Source organism: Centroberyx affinis, unplaced genomic scaffold, assembly GCF_046629955.1.
Source record: "Centroberyx affinis isolate AG114_WGS23_722 - 3 ecotype Tasmania unplaced genomic scaffold, CSIRO-AGI_Caff_v1 ptg004758l_1, whole genome shotgun sequence".
NCBI classification, from domain to species: domain Eukaryota; kingdom Metazoa; phylum Chordata; class Actinopteri; order Beryciformes; family Berycidae; genus Centroberyx; species Centroberyx affinis.
The window spans coordinates 93,951-121,337 of NW_027282305.1; the positions used below are offsets into that span (position 1 = coordinate 93,951).

Here is a 27,387-nt window from a genome sequence, read left to right on the forward strand (position 1 = left end):
GTGATGATATGAAGCAGTTTAAATCGCAATTGCAATATTCTGTCAAATAATTGCAATTAGATTTTATTGTCATTATCTTTCAGCCTCAGTAGTAAGAACAGTTTTGTCTGCAGAGTTCACCTACAGCTAATATCAAAGTGCTCTCCACCTGCTCCGACTCCCAACAGGACAAGTCCTGATCAGACAGACGACCGGCTCCATCCACACTCAACTGCCCCGCACAGGTTCCTGTGGAGCAAAGGTCCAGGCAGTCATGGACACACACACCCACACACACCCACACACACAATCATTCAGGTCATCTGGGAAGTGCTCTATCCCTTACTACTACGACAGGTTGGGATTGGATTGAACCCTGAGACCTTGTTGACATATTGCCGAGTCATCTGACGTTTATTACACCCACTGGATGTCTCTGTGTCCCATGGGGTAAAGTTTTATTCAAATTATGACGCTGCTTTTCTTGTAAAATACCGCTTTCCTAATGATTCTGCCTGCTACAAGTATCTCCTTAACTTGCACAGACGAGGTTCATAATTTATTTACCTATCAAAATCAGTCATAACCAAGGAACAAACTGTGTTTCAAGATCATACATAGTTGTACATTGTGATCTCCCCTCCTCAGGTCAGGGTCATGCAGCCTTCATGAAGAAAACTACGTAGCTTTCAGGGAAGAAACATTAAGTAAAAATTACCAAATGATGTACAGTGAACAATGCATGAATAATAAAAGAAAAATATTGCTATAAGGACACATTTTATGTTTATTTAAGTGGTTGATGCAGCATAGGACACGCCTCCATCTTGATTTCACACCGTACCGAAACATGTTTTACATTAAATAAGCTTCCCTACATTCTTAGAAATTGCAGTTCAAGAGTTTTAATGCAGAAACAAATGTGTTGTAATTAGCTAACGCACCCTGACAAATACACCAAGGTACCAAGTAGGGCTGGACGATAATTCAATATTATCGTTTATTGTCTTTCAGTGGGATTATATTGTGATGATATGGTGATTTTGGGATATCGAGACGCACAATTCTGCTGTCTGAACTGATGAGAACAAGCTATTTTTATTTAGAAACTCAGACAAAATTTGGGCACAAATAACAAAACGTCTCTCTGAAACACTAGGTTTAGAGATCGACTGCTCCCCAGAATGTATGCTCTTGAATGATGATTCCGGGCAGAACTTTAACCATACTCAAAGACAGCTGTGGCTATCAGCATGCACTGTTGCTAAAAAAATGTTGGCGGTTAGGTGGCAACCACCGCACACTCTTTCTGTTCATCAGTGGAATCACTCTTTAATAGAGATTTTATCTATGGAGCTTTCTGTTGCTAGGATGAATGGGGCAGGCCAGGTTATGCTCAAGGCTAGGAAGGAGGCACTCAACGCAGCTATAATCACGATATACATTTTTATTTTTTTTTTTTATTTTTGCAACGTACTGGTGTGGAATTTAGAGAAAGACCCATGGGGATGGGGTAGGTCAGGGTTAAGGAGTGCCCAAAGGTGTAGGTGTTTGCTTTCTGTTACTTTTCTGTATCTTGTACTGTCTTAGTTATAATTGCATGGCTTTAGTGCGACTAAAACGTTAAGTTATGAATTTGTTACGGGAAAAAAAAAGAAAAAAAAAAAAAAAAAAAAAAAGTATATATTTTGTTTTTTGTTTTTTTTGTTTTTCTTTTTAAATTTCCTGTTTTATGTACTTACCTGTCTATCAATGCCCTGGTATACCTATATGTTATGTTATTGACAGAGATCACTTGTTGATCTACACCTGCAAACCTTGTGGAAAGTAAAATGAAAAAAATAAATAAAAAAAAAATTGGTCAAAAAAAAAAGAAACTCAGACAAAATGAAGTGTGGTAGGAATATTATGTGAAAATTTCAGTTTAGTTTGACATCACACCAAACATTACCATTCAGTTCAATATGACGAACATTAATTTGATTATTTAACGTGATTTCGCTTATGTGAGCCATATCGTCATATATATCGATATCGAAAAAAAATCCTTACGATTATCATGATATTGATTTCAACCATATCGTCCAGCCCTAATACCAAGAGAATTGACCTCTGGATTTGGGAACACATCTTTCCTGCTTGCTTGTTGAATGTACTGTATATATAATTTGAGAAAGGATCCAACAAAAAAAAAAGCAAAACAGGGGAACAGCTGGGATTTATTTGTGTGCAGAAAAGAACAACTAAAACAACGTCGAAAAGAGGACTAACAGTAAGAGCACTGGTGGTGGGTGTTGCTCCGGGGGGCGGGGGGTGGGGGGGGTTGGGGTTTCCACCTCTGCTGCCGGGCCGGGACTCGACACAACGTCCATCCATCCTCCCGTCGTTCCTCACGTCAAACATCTGAAGGAGCGAACCGCTTTGGCACGAGGGTCGATGCCCTTCGCACGCAAACAGACCTCCATCCTGTCCCGGTACATCGGTTTAAAAAGTGCTGGTTTCTCGCGGTTTCATTCCTTCCTCGCGGTTGCGTTCCTTCAGTTACATATAGAGCGACTCAGCAGAAACTCATCGGGTCAGAAGAGTGCTTGGTGTAGGTTTAACTCTCAAAAAGCAAAATTCAAACAAGTCATGCTCCTAGATAGGAAGCAGTCCTAGAAGGCAAAAGGAGAATATGCCCAAATCTCTTTCATATTCCAGAAAAAATGATTTCTTTGTGTTGCCACAGGTACAAAGTGGGTGAGATCACTGGTACATATCAAAGGAGGGAGGGGCGGGAGGGGGTGTGGGGGGTGTGGGGGGGGGATGTTTGGGGCACGTTTCCCCAGGACAATGCATTCTGGTAGGACCCATGCCTAGTGTTTACACTCTAACAAACAGGTTACAGGTGACAAATGACAATACTCTCTCCCTTTTTTCACGTCGGGGGGTGATGAGGTCACAGGAAGCGAATTCCCGCTCCAAACTGGACGCCGTCGCATATCCTGTGCGAGGAGAGAAGAAGAGGGAAGGGAGAGGAGGAAGAGGAAAGACATAAATTGAGGAAGATGAGATGAGATGATGTCAGGTGAGGACAATTCCTTATTTAAAAAGGGTGCTACATGTAACATTTTGTGTTAAGACCACATTTCCCTTGAGCCTTGTTGCTCCCTATTGTTCCTTGTCCTTCCTCCCCCTCCCTGGTGTTGTGCGTTTGTTTTGAAGAGCCAATGATAACAGCAAATATGCATTCTGACAAAATAAGAAGTTGAAACTTATGTCCTAAGAAGAGTGGAACTGGAAAAACTTGTGTATTACTTCTACATAGTAGAAACAGCTGCTGTCTTATACTGTAAAGCAATCCAGTAGATTTCCTCTGAAATCTGACTCGGTGGCTCACAATGTAAAATGCAGTACAGAGGCCAGCAGAGGCTCTCATTCTTCTCGACAATGGTCTTGTTTATTTATAGAAATTACACTAATGTCTCATAATTAATGTGGTAATGAGTTATGGATGTTAAAGTAATAGTTCATCCAAAAATTAAAATTCTGTCCTTATCTACTCCCCCTCATGCCAGTTTTGAGATAAGATTCACGCTCAATAATGGTATAAATATCGGTCTTTTCCACTCACTGTGCTATCGTTTGGCTTGAGAAGACTTGGATTATGCTGCATGAGCTGTATGGAGTAACTTTATGGATATTTTTGCTGTTTTTTGGAACTCTAAAGAACCGGTCCCCATTGACTTCAGTTGTTTTGGAGAAGGCAGCCACGTAGCTGTGTGCTGGCAACCTCCCTGTGTGTTATATGGACAAACTTCACCTGTGTTTCAACTGGCATGAGGGGGAGTAGATAATAACAGAATTTCATTTTTGGGTGAACTATTACTTTAAAAAGCTACACGTTGCACATTCTATCTTACTTTTTTTTTTTAGCATGTCTCTCTTTCATGCTCTGACCCTTACACTCACTCCTTGCTATTGGTTAGCTGAAATGTTGCTGATCTAGGAGGAACTGAAGCTTATTCCAATGTTGTACCAGTTGTAAGTTGCCATGGATAAGCATGTCAGCTAAATGCATAAAATGTAAAACAAGACACATCAGTGTTGGTCGGCAGTTTTCCTGTTCAGATGTGTGTGTGTGTGTGTGTTCCCACCTGTCTCCACTCTGAACTCCCATGGGCACGCAGTAGTTGAGCTCCAGTCTGGCGATGTTGCCGAGGCGCAGCACGATGCCCGCTCCGTACGACCAGCGGATACACTCTGCCAGCTTCTGAAGGTGCGCCCGGGGACCCTCACCTGGACACGCAAACACTCAAACACGTCACACCACTTGGGACAGCCGAAACACTGAGAAAAAAAACTTCAATGACCTAAAAATGTTATTCCTTCCTGGTTTGTTAATGTTGTTTTTCAGCTCAGAAAAGTGGTAAACAGTCTGCTTTCCACTACACTTGGTTTTGCTGTGGTGAAAAACAGCTGAAAACAAGTTGTAAAATACATTCTGGTATATTCCTGTGAAGTGACCTGTGTAATGTTCCCTGATATTCAATTAATTTACCAGAGAATTTATCAAATTTCCTGACTTTCCAATGATATTACAGAAATTACATGATTAATGGGAAGCCTGATGTCTGATTATATGAAACTTAAATGGATACCCCTGGGGAAATTTGGATGAAATACACAGTTTTAATCGAGTGAGGAGAGTTTTGAGGTGAGATGTTTTTTTTTACAAGGTTTTTTTTTTTACTTCACCTGCACAAATTAGCAATTAGTTTCTCTCCTCTCTGTCTTTTTATCATTGAATTTTATCACTGTGTTTTTAATCATTTCACATCTATACAACTAAAAACTTAAAGTGATGTCTAAAGTTCGCTCTTTCCAGTGTACCAGCCGTCCACTCTCGACTTCTTCCAACACAGCAGGTGTTAAGTGGCTCTAATATGTTCAGTCCACCCACCGTAGTTGAGGTTGCAGAGGTTGCCGGCGTTGAGGAAGAAGTGCGTTCGGAAAAGGTCTCCGAAGCCGCCCTTCCCCGGTCGGAAGGGCAGAGGGGTGTAGAGGTGGAGCCCCCCCGCCCAGTACGCCTCTCCACCCAGATAGTCACCTGAAACACACCGCAGGGCGTCCAGCCAGGAGGAAGGGTCAGGAATTAGGCAGCAACACACTGCTCTAGATACTCACATCTGTTCCATTCTGTACATTTCCCTACATCTTGGGCTACTTGATTACAGCTAAAGTGATAATTCTAATTATCTTACTAGACACTGTGATGATTATTAATGATCATTATTAATCTTGATTTGAGGAACAAAAGTTTACTCCACTTTCTGTATCTTGTAGCAATATCCTGTATGTTAACAACAGCTAATATTCTAAATGAAATGAGATTTTTAGAAATATTGCTGTCATTCAAATATCTTGCAATTAACTGTGGAAACTGAAGTCACAATATATGATTCTACATTTTCTTGTGCGGCCCTACAGACATCTATTACCACACAATTTTCTCTGCATTTCTTTCTCCCTGTTCCCCCCTCACCTTCACTCTGCGGCCCGATGCTGTACATCCCAAATCCTCGCACACTGGTGGGACCTCCAAGGTAGAATCTGGACAAAAACATATACATTACACAATCATTTCATAGTCCACCCTGAGTACAATAACAAGATTTCCCAGATTTTTAGGGAAAATTCAAATTAAGTATGAGTTTTGTTCCCAAATGAGATATCAACCATTTGAAAAAAGTGAAACCTACAAATTGACTTATAGCACTAAATTAAACCTAATCATACTACTCTAACAAAAAAAACAGAAGGTAACTTAAGTCCTTGGTTGGCAAAATGATAACACCTTTACAGACTATTTTAGAACTATTTAATGATGAACTTAAAGTATTGATTTTCTTCCAAAATGGATATTACACATTTGGAAAGAAATCTATTTATGTATAGGCCGAATTTTGTGTTAAGACTAAGTGATTTCTTGAAGTCTATGGCAGCAGCCAGTGAAGTGTCAAAGCCAGATGACGGCTCCGGGACAATTCAGACGGACCTGTCAGCGATGCAGGAGGGCTGTCCGCCTGTGGGATACAGCATCCCGCCCCACAGAGAGGCAGACAAGACCTGAGACGACAAAACAGAAAAATATTCTTCTTACAGACACAAATCCTCACATACAAAATATTCAATAGAACAGAACAAAACACAGAACAAAACGAGTGTAATTCTCTCCCTACAAACTGAACTGAAACACATGGACAATTCAGCTGTGGTTTGTCGCACCCCTGTGGCTACTTAAGGCAACTAAAATTACATGTGCACCACTAATAGAGCAAATAGATGGGTGTACTTTCAGCTGCCTTTGATAGGAGAGGGACTGAAAACATGACGACCAATGAACCTCTACAGAGCCTTTCCACACAGCCTGTGCAGAAACAATACAGAAAGGTTTAGAGTAACAGAGTTCTGTCTCACCGAGTCCCAGAAGAGCCGTCTGTTCAGCTGCAGCTCAAAATCCTCTTTCAAGAAGCTGGCGTCTCCTCCTGTGTATCCAGCCAGCTCCTACAGGGCAAACACACACCTCAGCGGACATGGACACTCTTTTTTTCTATTATAACACTGTAATATCGGGCAAGATACGAAGAACAAATTGAGGCTGACAAATGTCTCAAAAAATCCCTTCATTGATAGAGAGAGCAGTGTTTCAGCAGAAGCCTTCATCAAAGACACAGCAGATCTTAAGATGTAAGATCCATCGTCTCTTAGGATTTAAGATCTGTTGTTTCTTTGTCATGTAACCCTGATAAAGGCTTTCTGCCAAAACACATTGGTTTTTCAACACCAATAAAGACATTGTTTTGGACATCCATCGGCCCCGTAGTAGCTGAAATTGTTCTTTCTTCCTAGATCTTTTTTCAAGTTCATACACCTTGTTTGTGAGGTGATGTAGTGACAGTTTTGTTTTTCTTGTGGGACACTGGGCAAAGACACACATACGGACTCACACATGCACACTAACCTGGTTGATCCTCAGTAAGGCACCTCTGTTGGGGAAGATGGCAGAATTCCTCGAATCGATCGACATGGTATGCTGGAAACAAAGTCAACATCAGTACCATTGGACTGGAGCAGTGGATAAGAAATGATTCAAGTATTAAATGCCCTCAGAAATACTTCCTGGATATCTGAGACGAGTATGGAAACGAAACCAGATTTGTGAAGAGACAGGACTATCTACAGGAGAGGGATGAGACTGTACCGAGAGGGCAGATTTCAGCGAGTGTCCGCTCTCTTCTCGCACTGCGAAGGAGGCACTGCGTGCCAGGCAGCCCAGCTCCCTCCACACACCCTCCCACTTCAGCGTGTGGTTGGTCATCCCCAGGGGGAACTGCAGGAGGAGAGGAAGGTGACGATTTTAGTTGAAGTAAAACCCCAAAAACTAGGTATTTTCCTGTTTTCGTCTTTTTTTTGGAACAGGTATAACAGGTGTAATGCGAGTCTACAGTCATAAAGTTTGTCTTGTCTGGACTATATGTGAGCTACTGTTATGTTTTGTTCCTGTGACATTGTGTTAGTCCTGTATTGTCTGTCTTATAATGTCTCAACAGCCAGTAACCAGGTCAGATTCCTTGTGCACCTGCTGTATTTGGCGAACTCAAGCGATTCTGATTGCGATTTTGAGTTTGACATGGGTGCCTCCATTCTAGACAAACTTGTGTATGCTCACTTACACACACACACACACACACATACATACACAGCCTCTTACGTTTAGCTCTGCTGACACTCCTCTGTCCGTCTCTTTCAAGGAGCTCCATGGGAACTGGCCGGTGACTTTGTACATGTTGAGGGTGAGGCTGAAACAGAGGAAACCACCGTTGACTGTGTGTGTGTGTAAAATGACCCGGAAAGTGACGATTTGCTTTCCTCTAAATGCTCCTTCCTCTAAATCTAAATCATTTACCTTGGTAAAATGAAGGAGTGATCACAGAGGAGAAATGAAGTGAGGTGATCTTCTAAAGAAACGGTGACACAGGGAAAAGGACAACCTAATTCTTGTCTATTCAAACAGTGAGGGGGCACAGATATTGCCGTTGTAAAAATCCCACGTTTTTCTGCGTACTTGCTGCACTACCACTGCACTGTTACTCTAAACATAAGAGGAAGAGGATGGAAAATTTCAAGTTTTGTCCTCTTTTCAGCATTCAAAGAATGATCTGGCAAATCGTAGTTGTATGCTAGAAAATGTCAGTTCAGTTCTAGTATCTACAACACTTGAGAAAGACTTGAGTTTCTGTCCGTACTTGCGTTCAAAGTGTCCAGGCTGCGGCTTGAAGAAGGACAGGCCGTACGAAGTCTCCTTGGTCCCGTAGGAGAACTGGAAGGTGAGTTTCTCAGCGCGACCGAACATGTTGGGCAGCTTCACACCCAGTACCTGGGAGGCAGAGGGAGAGGGTCACACACACACACACACACACACACACACACATCTGCCTGTCAGCCTATATGACCTGTCTATATCTGTCTGAAACAAAACCGCCCTCCTGTAGACCAAAATAACACCTGTACTTTATGTCTCATTCAGTCAGGGAAGATGATCTGACAATATCTGAGAGGCGCTCTGTCCTGAGCACCTAATAAAGGAGGAAAAGTGAAAGGTATCCGTTTCTATTTTTAGTGTTAATTCTCTCACCATGCTGCCTTCGTTGTTGCCAACCATGGTGTTGTAGCTTCCTGTCAGCCTCTTAACCTCCGTCACCTCGAAAGTTACATCCAGACCGTTGGGCAAAGCGTCCACACCTGAGGAGGAGGAGCACATCGGGGTGAAGGCTTGTATTTTGGTTATTTCTGATGTATTTTAAAGTTTATTCAGATCCCCGTAAACTGGTGCTGAGAGAAAAGCTATTCTTCTACAATACAATCACAAATAAAAAGCAAAAATGAAATAAATACAACAACAAAAAAGAAGCAAGCATGCACACACACACACACACAAGAAATACAGAAATAAAGGAATGCCGTTATTTCCCTATCAAAGGGAACCCAAATACAACAACATGAAATGAAACATGAAATCAAATGAATCAACTGCTTGATAAAAAATAAAGAACAACACAATGATAAAAGGATACACACACACACACACACACAAACACAGAGAGAAAGGTATGAAGTTGAGTATTCCCCTATCAAAGAGAACCGAAATGCAACACAATGAAATCAAGATGAAATGAAAACAAAGAGATCAAGTGAATAAAACGTTGAGCAAAGCCAACCAGCTGTATAATGTGAAATGCTTTTTGAGTGGCTTTTTGGATTCCAATTAATGACTTCTTTCCTCTTACGTCTAAGCTAGGTTTCCACACTGGTGCTCATCCAAAGTAGCACAAGGGATATCATAGTTACGTCAGATCCTGTGTGTTGGTGAGTGTTTTAGAGTAGAGAGAGTATGAATCATTTACCTTCAGATGTGTCGATGAGCACCTCCACCTCTTTGAAGATCCCCAGGCGGAGCAGCCTCTGTCTGGCGATGTGAGATTTCTTCATGACCTGAAGCCAAGACAGAAATAGAGCTCTTTAGTTTGTAATCCACCTCACAACTACCAGGTGGACTGGGCTCCTACCAGGGTCAGAGCCATTCATGAATTAGACTGAGAACGCATGCTAAACTCCAATTCAGTTCCTGGAGTTGGAGTGTGAAAGTGTCCCAGCTGTAAGGAAACAGAATGTGAATTGAATTGGAATGACAGGAAACAGAATTGAATTCCACGAAATTCCAATAAATTTCACTTCTAAGAGAGTTTGTCTCGACACGCTAAACATTATAAATCAAACATTATGAATCAAATAAAAGACAGTTCAACCAATCAAATACAGTCAATCATAATGTAGGCTATGTGTCACGATTACATGTTATGCATCAAATACCACTTGGTTCCTTTAACATTTTATGATATTCAGTATTGATAATAACACTACGTGTAATCTCAGATATGCGGTAGGAAAAAAACAACAAAACATGGAATTTCACAGAACTTCATTGAGTTAAATTCAACTTCCTGAAATTCCAATTCAATTCACATTCTGTTTCCTGAAGGTTTTTTCAAATTCCACTTCCAATTCCTCAGTTTAATTGGAATCGATGAGTTCATTCACGAATTGACCCCGACCCTGGTTCTTACACATTTTCCATTTCAAAATCCCAGACCTTGATTTCTTGACTGGATTTGAGGATTTGAGTCAGTGTTCAGTGTGATCATTTTTATGCTGATAATTTCTGGTTGATATAACCGTCCACAAAGCTGAAGATTAGTCTTCACAGTTCTCAAATATCACAGCACATGAGATCCCAGTGTGTCTCCAACTCCAGAAATGTGTTGCCCCATGTGCATTAGAACTGAGCAATATTTAGTTTCCATATTTTTCCTAACTCTTCATCCAATTCCAACACTTTTCACGACCTGCAAATGATCAGATCAGTTTTCTGTACTTTTCCAGACTTTCCTGACCTACACAGGAACCCTGAGACGCCTAACTATGCTGTCAAGTGTCAACCCGTGCTTTACAATACTTACATCAATGAGGTTTTTGGCGTGGAAAACTTCAGAGATCTCATAGCCGAGCAGATCCTCTTTAGTTCGTCCCAGACCCTGGATGTTGACGTGTTGGACTATAACCTGTGCAGAAAAGAAATGTTATTTAGACACCGTTCACACCACCAACGTCTATATGTCTTCACATGGCTTTCTGGGCCTTGGATGGACCCGGTGGTGGAACAGGAGGGGCGTCCTGCAGAGAACGAACTCACATCTTTGTTTTCGAGGATCTCCTGCTTGGCCTCCTGCTCCGGCTCTGGAATCTCGATCATGTCGTCGGGGTTGACTCCCAAGTCGCGGCCATGCATCGGGAGAGGATCCAGACTCTGCACACATGGTTACACACCCCACGTTAACACAATCACATATAGCTTTATCATGATGACATTTAAAAAGGTGCAGCTGTCATGGGAGAGAAAGGGCAGGGAGGTGAAGGAGGGGCGGGGCTTGGACTGAGGACACAGGAAGAGTCTGGTGTCCAGTAAACCAGAAGAACCTGCCACACATCAGGAGATCTGGTGGCTCAGTCCAGATAAAGCAAGCCAAATGATAAGGCTATGAATTAACAAAATAAAAGCCCTATCTGCTGTTATAGGTATTACCAAATAAATGCACTAACAACTTAAAATCCAAATTGCACCGTTTTGACATGCACAGTTCAGAAGTACACTCATTTTCACCACTCATTTCCCCTTTTTTCCTGTCTCTTGCTCCAGTCTGAGGTGTGTCTGACTGTACATCGAGTACCAATGCTACTGCAGTCACACAATAGCCCACAATACAGACTCGGCAGGGAGGTCAAGCTAAATTTCCACCGACAAGCCCGTTTATCAGGAAGAAACGTGGCTTACCTTGGCATGGACGGTCCCCATGGTGACGCCTCGGTCTTGAAAACCTAATTAATGCGTTTTAACGGCTCTGTACAACGCAGAAATTGATAAATGGCAACGACTAGCTTCTCCAGGACCAATCCCCCTTCAAGGGAGACGCCATGACAGTTGGTGAGGACTCATGCTGCGTTCAAGTGTTCCTCGTAAGCTCCGACTTCTCAGATCTAAAGTACCAATAGCCCTTGTTGCGCACTGAAATGGTTTTATAATAATAACAACAAAATTGGCATTGTAAGAAAGAATTTTTTCCCTTTAATTCATTTATTAGTCAAAAAATCGTGTATATTTAATTGGGTATTTTATTGCATGGCAACTAAAACGTCATAAAAATTAAAATAGAAACATGCAGAAATACGATTTATTTACACAAAATGCCAACTAATAACACACAATAATGAATACATACCTTTTACCACCAGTTGTTGACACACAGCTTTTATACTCGTCGCCCACTAAACGTCACATCTCGGCCACTCGAGTGTCACATTAAGAACATAATGTCGATTTTCCCCAGTCCCACTTTGTCCTATTTGAGCGTGTCTCTCCTCTTTACGATATCTTCAACAGCGCTTAAACGCAGCATCCTATCTTCTTTCTGTGACTGGCCAGAGAGGAGCAAGTGTCAATAAAGTGGGCGGGGCCAAAGTCTTCCCTGATGTAACCGTTGCCGTACTTCTTCCAGCAGATGGCAGTAGTCGTGTTCTTTTTGCCAATTTCACCTCAAATCGACAATTTCGATCCACACTCGATTGAACCTGGCTCCTCCTGGAAGAGAGCTCATAAATTGCAGCTCAGTTTGGACCGAGCCGAGGGCTTCCCGGCCAACTTTGCGCCTGCCTATAAGTTTGTGTTTGATTGCTGTTGCCTATAAAAGTTATTAAAAACGCTATCAATAAAATTTGCAACTAGACACAGCCTTATTAAATCGATCCTACGGGAAAAAACACACCCATGATTCAGTGCGCAGCGCGGTGCCAGGAGCTGGCGATGCGTCAACGTTTGGCGACGTCCCTTTCCCTGTCAATCTCTTTCTCTGCGTCTTATATCATTAGAAAGGTAAAACTATTTATGGATATGCATCAGTGGTAGTACTACTTTATTCATTGAGCGGTGGTTCCCAGGCTGTGGTCCGCGGACCTCCAGGGGGTCCATGGTCGGGCCAAAATGAGGAACTGTTTAATTTGATTCAGTAGAAGTTAACACACTCAGAGAATGTATGAGGATGATGTGGTTTGATCATAGGTTTCAACAATCTCCCAAATAAAGACAGCTGTATAATTCTGTATAAAATGATATGTAACAACAACTCTGGTCTATTTGGGGGTCTTTGAAATTAAAAATAAGGTTTGGGGACCCTGGTCTGGAGCACTGAGACCATGAGGCTGCGCTCATCGCTCGTTAAATGCTCTCTCTCTCTCTCTCTCTCTCTCTCTCTCTCTCTCTCTCTCTCTCTCTCTCTCTCTCTCCAATATGTGCAAGCCAATCAGAGCGCGCGGAGCGGCTCCAGTCAGTCTTGCCGTGCGCCTCACACCGCCGCTCCACCAAAACGGTCCTCTCTTATCAAAGAAACACACACACACAACCCCCCAAAAAACTGCAGTTTCTCACACCGTTTCTTACCATGGGAAGTGCCTGTTTTTCCCGGGACGTTTGTTTGTTTATCCTCCTCATAAATACCTGTGGGGTGATGGGGAATGTCGGACTCGCAGGTAAGAGCTCCCCTTTCCTCTCTGTCTTGCTTTATTGTGAGCCATAAAACGCACTTTTTTTTTAAGGGCTTTAATGTTTAATGCCGGGTTAACCCTTTGCGCAAAAGAAACATACTAATCCTCTAGCAAATTTTAGAAGGATGCTATAGAAATATGACAGAAAAAACTCTAAGGAATATTATAGGATAGGGGATAAAAAATACCATAAAGTAGCAAAATGTCACTATAAATTCAGTATTGAGGATCTCAGACGCATTTTAAGTCTTTATAGGAATATTATAGTGACCTTATGATACTTTATGGTATTTTTTATCTTCTATGGTATTACTATAATACTCCTATCGTATCACTGTAATATTATAGGGATATTACAGTGATACCATATGAAGTAAAACATACCATAAAGTACCATAATGTCACTATAAACTAAGTAGAAACACTCTGTATAGGAATATTATAGGGATTTTTGATCAAAACTGGACATTTTTGATTTTTAAGTGATGAGTGATATTTGCAGTTTGGATCATAATCAACTTTATTATGTCAAACTCTTGGTAGAAAGGCAATTTAATGTCAGTTTAGTCAGGATTGTCATGAATCTTAAATGAACAGACTTCACTGTAACTTCTATTTATCAGTTTCCATTGAAAATTCACAGCTTGATCTCCCAAGTTAACCCTTGATTTGCATTGGGGTTGGGTGTTATTTCACCTTATATCTGTCTGTCTTATATCTGTCTGTGGAAATAATGAGATGATTTACTTGAAGTGTGTGGGTTTTTTTTTGTTTTTTTTACATGAGTGGAGTCTGCTGCATGGTGAGAGAGAGAGAGAGAGAGAGAGAGAGAGAGAGGGAGCATCTTGTCCAGAGGTGTCCATCTGGCTGGGGAGGGAGGGAGGGTAGGGGGGGTGCAGGGGGGGATTCAGGAGGCCCCTCAAGGTCCCTGGAGGAGCAGGAGGGACCCAATATATCGACCAGTATTGTTCCCCTCCTCTCTCTGAATGGGTGAGAAGTCAATATTGAGACAGTCGGCCTCCGGAGCGTGTGGGCAGGGCTTTGTCAAAAAAAACCATGAGGGTCTGAAGAAGCTGCTGCAGGTTTTTATTGTCCTCGCCGAATCCACGAAACGTTCACCGGGCCTCGTCTGTCTTTACGGTCCAAAAAAAAAAATCACATAAAAAAAAAAAAAAAAACTCTTCAAAAAGACTTCCACTCCTGCATTCCCCGGCTCTCTGCCTCAGCTCCCCATAAAACAGTCAACTGACTTTACAGAAAAAATATTTATTGTAATTTCGTTTTATCGTTTATTTATTGCCTTTATATTGTTGAGCCGGGCGGAGGGCCAGGCAGCGGGGCTGGAGGAGCCCGGGAGGAAAGAGAGAGAGACAGACAGACAGACAGTCAGACAGACAGACAGACAGAGCGCTTCCAGCCAGGTTGCCTCACATGGGCTATTTATATTCTGATGAAAGCAGAGGGAAAGAGAGGAGCTGCTCAGTGAGGCAGAGATTGTCGAATGATGGATTTGAGAGGAAAAAAAACCTAAAATATCTCGGTGTATGTCTCTCTCCCTCTCTCTCTCTCTCTCTGTCCCCCTCCCTGTGTGTGTGTGTGTGTGTGTGTGTGTATGAATGGTCTGTAATGAGCTGGCCCTCTGCCCCGGGATCCAGCCCCAGATGTGACCGGCTCTTCTATCAATAAGCTGATCAATTAGAGAGCCGCTACTCCCCCTGTTCTCTGCTGTCTGCTGCTGGACCTTGACTTAGAGCTTTCTGAAGCACAGGGATAGATCTGTTTCCCCCCCCCAGTTCACTGTGATGCAGAAGGGGCTTGTGATTTATTTGTATTGCAGACACATTCAGTAAGGTTGTCGTCTGATTTGCTGAATTATTCGAAATTTAATTCAGTGATATTAAAGCTGCAGGAGGCAGCTTCGCATGCTTGTGGCTCCAAATGGCAGCGGGAGAGGTAACGGTTTGAACATTTTTTGAAATTCAAAACCCAGAAATCCTGCGCAGTGAGGTCCGTGAACGTCACACAGCAGCTCATGTTTACCGGCCTTTGATGCTTTATACCAAAGAAACCAAAGAGACGAGAGGAGACAGTTTGGATTTCACTCTCAAGTTGGATTTCACTCTCAAGTTTGGATTACCCTTGGAAGTTTTGGAATACCTGACACCAGAATTTATTTGGGCAGATATAGTGTGAATCTAGAGTGTCTCATTAGGGGAGATGGTTTGTGATTTAGGCTGATAAGACTAATGCATTTTAACATAAAAACCTTGCAGAGTGCAGCTTTAAATTGGACTATTTTCACGCCAAAAAATGACAAGGGTTCAGTGTTTCCCACAGAGTGATATTCTTGTCAGGGTGGAAAAGCCTCTGAAGCATCATGGGACATTCTCCATTCAAACCCAGACCAATTTAGACAAATATGGCGCCTCATTTACGGGAGATGGGACGCTCCTCCTTTATTGCAGCCTCGCTTTGAGCTTTAAGCAGACAACATGGGTGTATTTTCTACATTAAAATCTTACCTAGTTACAAGTTCAGTTACAAGTCACCCTGCTGTTGACTCCCAAGGCCGCTGCAGGTCTTGTTGACTCCTCCTAACTCGTGTGTGTGTGTGTGTGTGTGTGTGTGTATGTGTGTGTGTGTGTGTGTGTGTGTTTTTGCAGATGCAGACGAGTGTTCGGAGGCCACTGACGACTGCCACATCGACGCCCTCTGCCAGAACACGCCCAAGTCCTTCAAGTGCATCTGCAAGCCGGGCTACAAGGGAGACGGCAAGCAGTGCGAAGGTGAGTCCTCGAACCCCCCCCCCCCCCCCACCCCTCCTCCACCCCCCCACCCCTCCTCCACCCCCCCCTTTAAAACCCCACCCATCCTCTCCTCTCCTCTCCTCTTCACCCAGCGCTCCTTCACACCTCTTCTTCCCGTTCATCGTTCTTCTTCTTCTTCTTCTCGCTCTCTGAGATGCTCTCTCGGTGGTAATGGCGGGTTATACATACAGCTGTTTCACAATCCGTCCCCCCCCCCCCCCCCCCCCCCACTCCCCCCCACAGGCTCTCCTAATTAACGGGGAGGAAGTGGACTGAGCGAGGGTGTTAGGGTGAGAAGGGGCAGCACCTGGCTGTGCGTTCACACCTCCGCTCACTTCTGCCTCAAAGCACACCACAGCTGGAGCCCGCCTCGTGCACACGTATACCCCACTCTCTCTCTCTCACACACACACACACACACACACACACACACTTTGCACACACACAGGTACATATAATAATCCTCTCACATGTACCGTACGCTCCGCTGCTCATAACGTGACAGATTGCCCTTATATAAACGATGCTGCAGTACGTTCACATTTCAGAAAACTTGATAAGAATGAACCAAAAGTGCAAGGAAATAGGAGGCGGGGCTTATGATGCAACCTATAGAAGTGTTTTATGATATTCTCACACTGTTGAATATCATCAATATGTGAAGTTCAGTGTATTCCAGGAGTTTTTTTGTGATGTAAATGTGTTGTAATTTACTTTTTGTTGGATCCCACTTTCCCTCAACCTGCCTCGTCTAGTTCTACTTCAGTTAGTGACTTCCTACATTTCCCAGAATGCCTTTCGACAAACCCTAGAGAACGAGCCTGATCTTGTTCCATTCAGCTGTGGGTTGTATGTGTAGGAGAAGAGAGGAGATAGTGATAGCATAGTAAGAAGAATAGTAAGAGAAAGAAAAAAATGAGTCACGCCCTTTACTCAAAACCCAACCTGTCTTGCGGCTGCATTGCATTCTGGTCTATTGAGGCTCCTGTCAGTGGAGAAATTGGTCTCTCTCCTCTTCTATGATGGATTTCTCCCTGTATGAGTCTCTTGGCGCAAAATGGCGGCTCTAGAAAGAAGCCCTCGCTCTTTGATGCTGAGGGACTGACACCAAAACCGCTGATGTTTTAGCTGCTGTCAAACTCCAGTGTAGCTGTGGCAATGCTGGAAATATCTTGTGTTTTAGGGTGGATTTTTCCTTTAATCCAGGGATATCTGACACGTTCCCTGTTTACTCAGCTGCATGTGCTCAAACACACACACACACTCACAAACACACACACACACACAAAATGAGATGGGACTGTGTCATGTTATATATGTGTGGTCCTGTGTAGCTCAGTCAGTACAGCATGGCAGGGTGAGGGGTTTGATCCTCGTTGGGTCCTTGTATTTTGGATAAAAGCGTTTGCCAAATGGCGCGATATGTATCTTATATTTCCAAAATATCTACTTTCCAGGCACTGAAAAAACAGCTTTGGTTTCAGCTTGATGACCACGCGTTTTATCAGTTTATCTAATTGGTTTTGAAAAGCTTTCATAAACCCAGAGGTTGTAGAATTTTCCCCAGTTTTCTAGAGGAGTATGAAATCGTTGAAGTTGAAGTTAAAATATGAAAAACGACTACCTGACCACTCCCTTGATCTAGCGCATCAGGCTTTTGAGGTCCATAAATGTGACTTACACTTATATAGTCTGTTTCCGGAATATATACAAATGTTCCTTCTCTACAGCAGACTCGAAATGAAATGATATGAGCCAATATTCTACACTTATTGATTGTGAAAGCTAAAATCCCGATACGCAATCCTACATGATTAATTGTGCAGCTCTGATATTCTGACGCTGCTCAATTTTGTCGTTTCTGGCCCCCATATGTGACTCATTACCCGCTGCTGGGGTGTATCACTCTAGTGTCTGATGTTATGCTAAGCAGCGCTGCATGCTGGATAGGTTCAGACTGACAGACAGACACACAGTAGTCCTCCTGGCGCGGGCCGGACCGGCCGTCCTGAATAATAACAGCTTCCATGTCCTCTGAGAGGAAACGGCAGAAGGTTTCGACTTTTCAGGAATACGATCTTCCTTCCATAAACCAGCTGTCTGAGCAGACCTGCGCTGCCAGCCGCTCCTGATTACATCACCTTACTGAGTCCAGCTTGTGGATGCGTGTGTGTGTGTGTGTGTGTGTGTGTGTGTGTGTGTGTGTGTGTGCACCTGAGTGTGTTTTTGTCTGTGCTTGCATGCGTGTGTGTGTGCTGTACTCGGCATCTACCGAGCCTGACTGTCAACTGTGTTTTATTACATCACTGTTCTAGGTCCAACAATTGGACTGTGTGTGTGTGTGTGTGTGTGTGTGTGTGTGTGTGTGTGTGTGTATGTGTGTGTGTGTGTGTGTGTGTGTGTGTGTGTGTGCGCTCTCCGCCTGTGTTAAGCATGGTTTTATCCTCACAGCCCACATCTTTCTTCCTTGTGCCTCCCGACTGTAACGCTGAAATCTATCGAACTCCCCGTTGACGAGGCAACAGCTAGTGACAGAGACGCCAAATGAAGACGGATGGTGGATGGGAGTTGACCTTTGACCCCGGTGATTAGATATGGGTGCTGTAATTGGCCGGCTGTGTTTTCCATCAACAGGCATTACGGGCCGGTCTGCCGACCAGCGCCATTAGCAGCTCTGCTATTCCTGGAAGCACCTGGAAGCAGCAGAGCCTTTGTGTCCCTTTCTCCATCTCAGAGGGTTTCTCTGCCTCGTTATTATCAGCATCTATTAGGGATTATTAGGGATTATTCAATAGTCAAGTACCACATACAATGTAGGCTATGTAGGTGCTGTGAAAAGGCTTTGGTTTGTAAAGCTAGAATGTTATAATATAGCATTAGAGTAATAATCTGTGACATTTTCATATAAAGAAATGTCTGTTTTGTTCCTCTCTATCGCCAATTGCTGTAACACAACAGTGATTTTTCCACTGTTTGTTCTAAACAGCCGGTGTCTAGTAGCTCTTTCCCGGGAAAAATCCTCTGATGCACAGGATGTGATGCGTTTGTAGTTTCCGGTTTGTTTGGAATAAACAGAAGAAGAAGAACTGGGTAGTTACCATGAGCAGTGATAGCCTCCATGGCTGAACAGACAGAATAAAGAGAAACTCAAACTGCATCAACAGAGAATTCAAGATTAAAAGATGTCACAGTCCCGCCCACACTGTTTGATTGACAGGTGATCTCTGGGAAGTGCAGTGCAGAAACACCACAGCAATGAGCGCCGAGCACCAAAGATGTCGCCCCAAAAAAACAAACAAACATGGATTTTACAGATTAGCACTTTAATGACAGGCTCAGGCAGGCTAACTGGGGCCTGTGTGGCTCCACATTCACAAAACTCAGGCTCTTGTGCTTTTGTAACGGCTGGGTTTCGAGCCCCGGTGACCAAGGGAGACGACCTGTGCTCTTTTATAGCCCAGTGAAGGCCGTCCCGCTAGCTGCTGCTACACCTCCACACTACAAATTAGCAGCTCGCAGGCCGCTTTGTCCTGCCAGGAACCGGCTCCTTGCAGGATTCAGCAGGATCACATCCCAGACAGAGCGACCTGCTGGCTCTCACACTCATAAAGGAAGATGGAGGTGCAGATTTTTTTGTTCTGCTTTTTGTCTCCTGGTTTTTGTCAGGCTCGTGTCCTCCTCACAAGTCATTTTCTCAAGTGAATCCGCTGCTCAGAAAAGCTGCTCGCCTCTGAAATCTGATCTGGCGTTTATGAACGCTGCCCTCTCTGTAGATTTTTCCACGAGCTGATATTGCTCACTCGTTATGGAAAAATGTGAACTTTTATCCCTGTGCTGTCAAATGAAGAATGAGAGAATGTGGGAGGAGCAGAGCGCGTTGTGTATCATTCAAACCCGCATTGCAGCACATGTGCTAGTGTGTGTGTGTGTGTGTGTGTGTGTGTGTGCATAACGGTGCCAGACAGCAAGAGTTGTCTCCCTGTTTAGGGAAAGATCTGGCAAAGCGTTCTGACTGACTGTTGATAGAGTATTGTGCACTTGTTTACCAAACTGGGAGCTGGGATTGGGAATTCATTCAGAGGAATTTCATATGATGAATCATTGTGAATCGAAGGGACTTTGTTGTTTTTTCAGTGTTCTGGGCAGGAAGACTCCATCAGCAGGAGACTACAGATGGGATGTGTGTTGCAGAAACATGTCGTAACATCTTAACAAGTTATTTGATCTAATATTGAGTCCTAAATCTCCTAAATCCCTCTCCAAAATACAGTTTTACTTGATGCTGTGATTTCCTTGAATCAAACGCCATTATGCTGAAAGTAGTCTGATCTGCTTTATGTCAAGATATTGTAAATAATTCAAAGTAAAGTGAAAGTACATTGGAGACAAGTGAATGTTAAGAGGTTCATGAGTTTCATTCACCAGAGTGACTCCTATGCTTACTAATGGTTGTATTCCAAATTTCTGTTTGGCAAAAATCAGATTTTGAGACTAGTAGAATAAGATTAAAATAGACATTTTCCACAGTGTGTGATCCCCCAGAGGGATGAGCTGAGCAGACTGGCTGGTTGCCACAGAGTTGTCAGCGGCCTGTGAAAGGCTCCCTGTGTTTACTCAGCATTTGTCACTTGCAGGCTAATTGATTGGTTTTCATTGGTGCTGCCCATTGCACTGAATAGGAGCCTCTTCTCCTCCCTCTCATTATGGGGTGTGTTTTAACACCCAAACTTGCCCATGCCATCCAGCTCTGTGTGTGTGTGTGTGTGTGTCCCAAGTCTCAATTTTGGGCTTATGTCCTTGTAGAGAAGCAACTACTCTAGTGTGAAGGAATGGGAGAGAGACTTAAAACAAACACTGTTAAAAAAACAACAACTTGTGATGCACCTTACATTTCTGGGCCTATTTTGTTCTTTGGTGGTGTGTTTTTCTTATTCCTGTGGATAACTGGCCAAATGTAGAAGACGTGACATCATGTGTAGATATTTCCTGCAGCACCAATGGAGTTTGATAGCAGAAACATCTTTAGTGATCTAAATCATCAGCGGTAAACGTCAGGTTTTAGTGTCAGTCCCTCAGAATCAAAGAGCGAGGGTTTCTTTCTAGAGCTGCCATTTTGCACCGAGAGACGTTCAACAATCATACAGGGAGAAATCCATCGTAGAAGAGGAGAGAGACCAATTTCTCCACTGACAGGAGCAGAAAACAGAGTAAGGGACGCAACACTTTCTCTCAACTGGAAAAACTCAATCCCTTGCTGTCACTATGGGGCGACTTTCCTTGGAAACATGTTTGCAACACTGCTGTGCTATCACTATTTCTCCCTCCACATACATGTACTGTAGGCCCACAGCTGAATGCAAGACGTTCATGCCCATTCTCCGGGGTGGGGGGGGGTTGTTGAAAGGCATTCTGGGAAATGTAGGAAATAAATAACCAAAGTGGAAGCTGGTGAGGCAGGTTGAGGGAAAGTGGGTACACCAAAAAAACAGTAAATCACAACACTTCATCACAAAATAACTTGTGGAATGCATTGAAGATCACAGAAGTGATTTTGTTAAAAAAAAAAACTAGATGTCAGTGTGCAGGATTTACTGAGTTTGAGTGTGATGACAGATTACCCGCAGCTCTAAAACACCTTGTTCAGAAATCCATTCTGAACACTCCTCTCCTCTCTCTTAAGCAATTAACTGCAGCCTCTGTGATTTGGAAATTGCAGAAGTTCATACTGCGATTTCAATGTTTTTTTTCGATTAATTGTTCAGCTCTAGTAGCGAGAATACTGGCAGCTTGAGACTTGCTTGTCTCCTAGCTGCAGCATCGAACACCTGACCTGCTTTACAGAGAGAGAGAGAGAGAGAGAGAGAGAGAGAGAGGGATGGAGAGAGAGAGAGAGAGAGAGAGAGAGAGAGAGAGGAAGGGCACCTCGTGGGGAAGAATAGATGGCGAGGGAGACAGCGCAGGCAGGAGGGCGTGAGGGAGAAGTGGCAGACAATTACTAGGCCATTGTCTGCCTGGCGTCTGCATCTCCGTCATCAGTCAGCCGCTCTCCTCACTGGCTGGCCTCAGCATCGCCCTGCTGCCGACACACACACACACACACACACACAATCAACCCCCCGACACACACACACCCACCCACCTCTCCTCTCTCCTCTCTCTCTCTCTCCTCTCTCTCTCTTCCCTTCCCTTGTACACACTCAGACTCAGTGGAGCAGGTCAGATTCATTGAGGCTTTATATAGACGCAGTTAAATCATGCAACGTCTCCAGTCTGGCTCCTTCTGCCAGATGAAGACACACACACTGCGTCCAAACAGAGAAATTCCCTCCAGCTCAGCATCGACTTTTACCTTTTACACACCTGACATTACATTTTTTGCGTTTTCTGTGTCTTTATATTGATACACACATGCAAAACACTGATTTTCAAACATCCCTAACACACATATCCTTGCATATACTCCTCTCTCTTTGTCCCTCTCCATCTTTCTTTCTGTGCGTGTGTGTGTGTGTGTCGGTTTCTTAGCTACTTAGTTTAAAACAACACTCAAAGAGAAAATCCCCGCTAATGTTTGGCCTTGACTTTAAAAAGCAGGCGGTTGCTTTGCGGCCACGCTCCCCTCTGACGGGCTAATGGAATGTGACACGGTGTAGTTTAAAAATGATAATATTTGGATTGTTTCTGGTTTTGCCCTGTCATACAACCTCTTGAATAAGCACACATGGTTGTTATTTCGGGAGAAGGTGGAGTGGAAATGGTAAAAGAAGTCTGCTGAGACTCTTTTCTCTCCTTTCAGAGATAATCTGAGACTTTTGTCACGCGCTCTTACCGCGAAGATTTGGCTGTCAGTCAGTAATGCAGAATTTATCCTCCATATAATACAGTTAATGCTACAGATGTGGACAGATGTGAAGTCAGACTTTTTTTTACTGCAGGCTTGCAGAACTGCTGCTGCACTTTCACTGCATCACCAAGAGGAACTGTTTGGAAAAATGTTTCTTTTAAACTGAGAGTGAAACAAGGATAAGGAAGAACACTGCAGAAAAATCTCCATCTTAACAAGGCATTTAGTCTATTATTGAGTCCTAAAATTGTAATTTTCTTAAAACAAGTGAAAAAATCTGCCAGTGGTGTTAGATAATTTCACTTGTTTCCAATGCAAATCAACTTGTTTCAAGAATTATGTAGAATCAAGTGTCATTTTCTTGATAGTCAGTGATCTGCCTTATTCTGACTTATTTCAATATACTGACACTAATTTCTAGAAAATTACTGAAACAAGTGAAGCTGCATTAGAAACAAGTGGAGTTATCTCTCCTCACTGGAAGAATCTTTCTCTTGTTTTAAGAAAAATAAGATTTGAAGGCTGAATATGAGACTAAACGACTCATTAAGATGGATGTTTTTTTGCAGTGAATAAAAGGAATAGCCTCGTCACCAGATGGTTGAGAGCTTTGATTTACAATATGTAAATTTTATTCTACTGTATTAGAAAGAATTGAAAGAAAGAATTTAACGCAGGATAATTGCAGGATAAATGCAGGTTAAATGCATGAAGGAGGACTTCTGCCAATTAGAGTGTGATAAGTCTCAGTTTACATACATGAAAGTAGTATCATAGGTCTGCATTTCAGTCTCATAATCTCAAAGAAAAATTGTCTCCTTTAAATTAGATTAGATTAAATCAGATTAAATGCCCATAACAGTGTGTCTGCATGTCTTTAATTGATTTATATACTTTAAAATGTCTTAAATACAGTTAAATAAAGTCTTTAAGTCTTGTAGATATCGTAAAAATGTCACCAATTTAGACGTGTCTCCCTCACCGAGTATATTCCGATTTCACTTTTCATGTCGATTTTTGTGGAGAAAATGGTCTTAAAAGTCTAAATTCTAACTTTCTAACTGGCATTAACGGTCTTGAGTTTGGCCTGCTGAAACCTGCAGACACCCTGCGTGGGATGGAACCGGCATACCTCCCCCCCCCCCACACCCCTCCTCCTCCCCCCACCCCCCACCCCCCCCTGGCGGGGGGTCGCGGGGGCCGTCAATGAAGGTGCCTAATTCACTTGATGAGATGTGGAGCATAAACATTTCCCCGGCAATTAGAAAACGTGCGCATGTGAGCGGAAGCGGCGGGCAGTCAGAAGCTGTCGGGGCGCCGCCGTCAGATGTCAACAACAGCTCCGGGGCAGGAAGTGGCACCGACCCTGCCAGGCACCTTCCTCCTCCCTCGTCATCCTCTCCCACCTCCCTCCTCTCTCTCTCTCTCTCAAACACACACACTTCAGACTCTCCTTCTTTCTCTCTCTCTCCATCATCTCCAGGTTTGTCCTCCTGTGCTTTCACTCTGCATGCTGATCACTTGAATCCCAGAATCCTTTGGCTCGACCCGCACTATGTGATCAGTTGAACTACAAATAGGTGTTTGTTTTTAAAACTAGGGTTCAACTAATATGGGTTTTTGAAGGCCGATACCAAAAGGTGATATTTTAACAATTTTCCATGCCAAAAAATTACAAGTATTCAGTGTTTCCCGATGAATTTTCTTCTTGTCAGGGTGGAAAAGCCTCTGAAACAGCATCCAGACCATCATGGGACACTAAAACTCTCCACTGAATTCAGTTCTTTTAGGGTTAAGAGGGAGACCCACCCCACCTATTCAATGGTAGGGTTAAACTCTGGGATGTATTAGGCTTTTAATTGAAGGGTTAATTTACATAAAAACATAATGAAACAATTAAATGAATAACTAAAACACGCAAAGGAAATAAGATTTCATTGCTTTCAGACTGTTTTTATGTAGCTGTGGTCAGGGAGGAGCCTCCATCATATCAGCAGTGGATGGCATGACGGTCCAATATCCCAATATTTTAAATAAGGCCAATATCAGCAAAGCCATATATCGGTCTAATTCCATTTTATACAACCTCTCAGCTGTTTTTTTTCCTCTACAATAGTTATTAGTGTACCATTGGGATCAGTTTTCACGCTCAGAATGTGTGCAAACTGATGCGACGCAGCTGCGATCCCTGAGTGTGAACCGGGCTTCAGGTCTGAGGCAGGTGTGAGTCTCAGCCCTCTCTCTCTCTCTCTCTCTCTCTCTCTCTCCTGTTAGCGGCTCTGCTCGCTCGCCCCGCTCCCCCGCCTGCAGCCCCGCTCCTCCGCTGCCTGTTTGAAGCGATTAAAGCGCCAATTAATCACCCGCTGCTTTCCCCTCACCCTCAGCGCCGAACCCCCCCCCCCCCCCCCCCCCCCCCGCCCCCTTGCGCTCTTTCACTTTTACTCTCTACCTTTATTCTCCGACGCTGACAGATGAAAAGCGGAGCTCATGGGAGGTGCCGAGCCACGCCGTCTGAGCCGCAAAGCGTCCAAACAGTCATTACCCGAACGCCCTCCCGCTCCGGCTCGCCCTAATTGGTTGCGAATGCCTGTGGGACGAGCCGCCGATGGCAGCGAGGGGTTTGTGTACACCAACGCTCTTTAAAGCACCATCCAGTGTGATTGGATTGACTGATTTGTTACGTTTTCCATTCATTTAATGTGAATTCTGACTGCTTCTGCATGCAGACGCCGCAATTAACGATATTTCTTAACCAGTTTTGCCAAACCTCTCAGGCTCATTCGCCCTCATTCACTTCCAAAACAACTGGAGACTTCTAATTCGGTCGGTAAAGATAGTCCGTTTTGCTAAGTTGCATCAGGCTATAAACTTTTACACTTTAAAAATAAGTTCTGTTCACTGTAAGATGTACGTTTCATATTAATGCGCGCATTCGGGAGCATCACGAAAACTTCCGGTTTTGGCTTGTAAAGAAAGAGCAAAACTTTCAGGTTCACTATGTGTCCGATTTCCACTTTTTCCTCTCAACCAATAGCTAAAATTTTCTGCGGTTAAGTTAAGGACCCGCCTCCTGTCAATCAAAATCCCTGGGAAAGACACTTCCACCAGCTATTGTCTGTAAGATGAAAACAAAATCAAATTAAAGATAGATTTTACTTTAATTTGCCTCCTTCTTTTCTGGGAGTAACTTATTTGTTTGTCACGCATTTGTTTTAAAGCAGTGATTCTCAACCTTTTTCATATCAAGGACCCCTAATTTAGTCCACATTAGGGCCGCGGACCCCCATTTGATGGGATTTTGTCTCTCGGACCCAAATCTGAGAATATTTTTATTCTTAGATATGATTTCGTCCAGAATTTCATGACTGTCTGTGTTGTAGGTAGAGAGATAACAGAGAAACTATGACCAAAACAGTCTACATTTCTTCTACGTTCTCTAATTGTGCTAACTTCTTGTATTATCTTCTTGAATGAAATAATGCTGAAGTTTAACAATTCATCATTTTGCTAGAACCCCCTCAAGGACCCCTGGTGGTCCTTGGACCCCACGTTGAGAACCACTGTTTTAAAGTATTTACTTTTCAAAACAACTGAAATAATGCAGAAATAGCACGTATCTCTTAAGGTGGTGAAAGCATTAGAAGACGATGTACAGTGATGTGAAACAGTAAGAGAGTGCAGGGAACAGGCAGAGAACCTGAATGGTCCTTTAAGGCTGAGAGTTCCTTTGTCAGTGTGGGAGAGAGAGAGCAAACAAACAGAGAATTAAAACGCATCAGTGTACGCCGGCTCTCGGTAAACACGGCACATCTCCGTCTCCGCGGTGCTCGGCGGTGAAGAAGTTCATTTGGCTTTTTTTCCGACCGAGTGGAACCTCTCAGACGAAGATCTTTTCATGTCCGTCTGCTCCTGGACTCAAAGTGAAACACTGCAGCAAACTTCTGCTGATCAACTGAGAGGAAATGTTTTGTGGACAGAAGGTCTCTGTGAGGAGTGCTGTGAATGTGTGTGTGTGTGTGTGTGTGTGCATGCTGGCATGTGTTCTTGTGTCTATGTGTTTCAGTGTGTGTGTGTGTGTATTTCTGTGTGGGTGTGTGTATGCTTGCATGTATGCATTTGCATTTCTTGTGTCTGTGTGCATGCTTGTGTGTGTGTCCTTAGGTGTGTGTGTGTGTGTGTGTGTGTACAGTATGTGTGTCTTATGTCAATGTGTGTGAGTGTGCTTGTGTACGTCTGTGTGTCCTTGTGTGAGTGTGTGTGTGTGTGTGTGTGTGTACAGTATGTGTATTTGTGCATGCTTGCATGTGTTCTTATGTCAATGTGTATGAGTGTGCATCTGTGTGTCCTTGTGTGAGTGTGTGTGTGTGTGTGTGTGTGTGTGTGTCCAGGTCTGGGTTATGTCCACACACAGGATGTGGAGGCTGAGCGCTGTGCCTGTCTGTCTGTGCCTGTCTGTGTGTGTGTGTGTGTGTGTGTGTGTGTGTGTGTGTGTCGCCCACCTCTGCTCTGTGCCAGCGTCTCATTCCTTCATGGAGCCATCAGCCTCCACCCATCCATCAAACC

The 27,387-nt window shown here is 43.5% G+C and overlaps 2 protein-coding genes across 4 annotated transcripts in view; one reads left to right on the forward strand and one right to left on the reverse strand.

Annotated features, from left to right (window-relative positions):
* Positions 1-1,921: 1,921 nt before the first annotated feature.
* Positions 1,922-11,551, reverse strand: samm50l (sorting and assembly machinery component 50 homolog, like). The gene is made up of 15 exons (XM_071545055.1): positions 11,411-11,551; positions 10,772-10,885; positions 10,539-10,640; positions 9,426-9,513; positions 8,657-8,763; positions 8,268-8,398; positions 7,733-7,820; positions 7,223-7,351; positions 6,983-7,054; positions 6,439-6,525; positions 6,017-6,087; positions 5,504-5,571; positions 4,922-5,068; positions 4,116-4,257; positions 1,922-2,963 (listed from the first exon to the last, which is right to left on the reverse strand). The coding sequence occupies exons 1-15, from the start codon at positions 11,429-11,431 to the stop codon at positions 2,918-2,920; spliced, it is 1,413 nt and encodes a 470-aa protein (XP_071401156.1). The 5' UTR covers positions 11,432-11,551; the 3' UTR covers positions 1,922-2,917.
* Positions 11,552-13,031: 1,480 nt separating this feature from the next.
* scube1 (signal peptide, CUB domain, EGF-like 1) overlaps positions 13,032-27,387 on the forward strand; it is a 116,061-nt gene continuing 101,705 nt past the window's right edge. For all 3 annotated transcript variants that reach the window (XM_071545052.1, XM_071545054.1, XM_071545053.1), the window contains exons 1-2: positions 13,032-13,158; positions 15,837-15,959. In XM_071545052.1, coding sequence (XP_071401153.1) covers positions 13,071-13,158; positions 15,837-15,959 — 211 coding nt within the window. In that variant the 5' untranslated portion in view covers positions 13,032-13,070. The remainder of the gene's footprint in view (positions 13,159-15,836; positions 15,960-27,387) is intronic.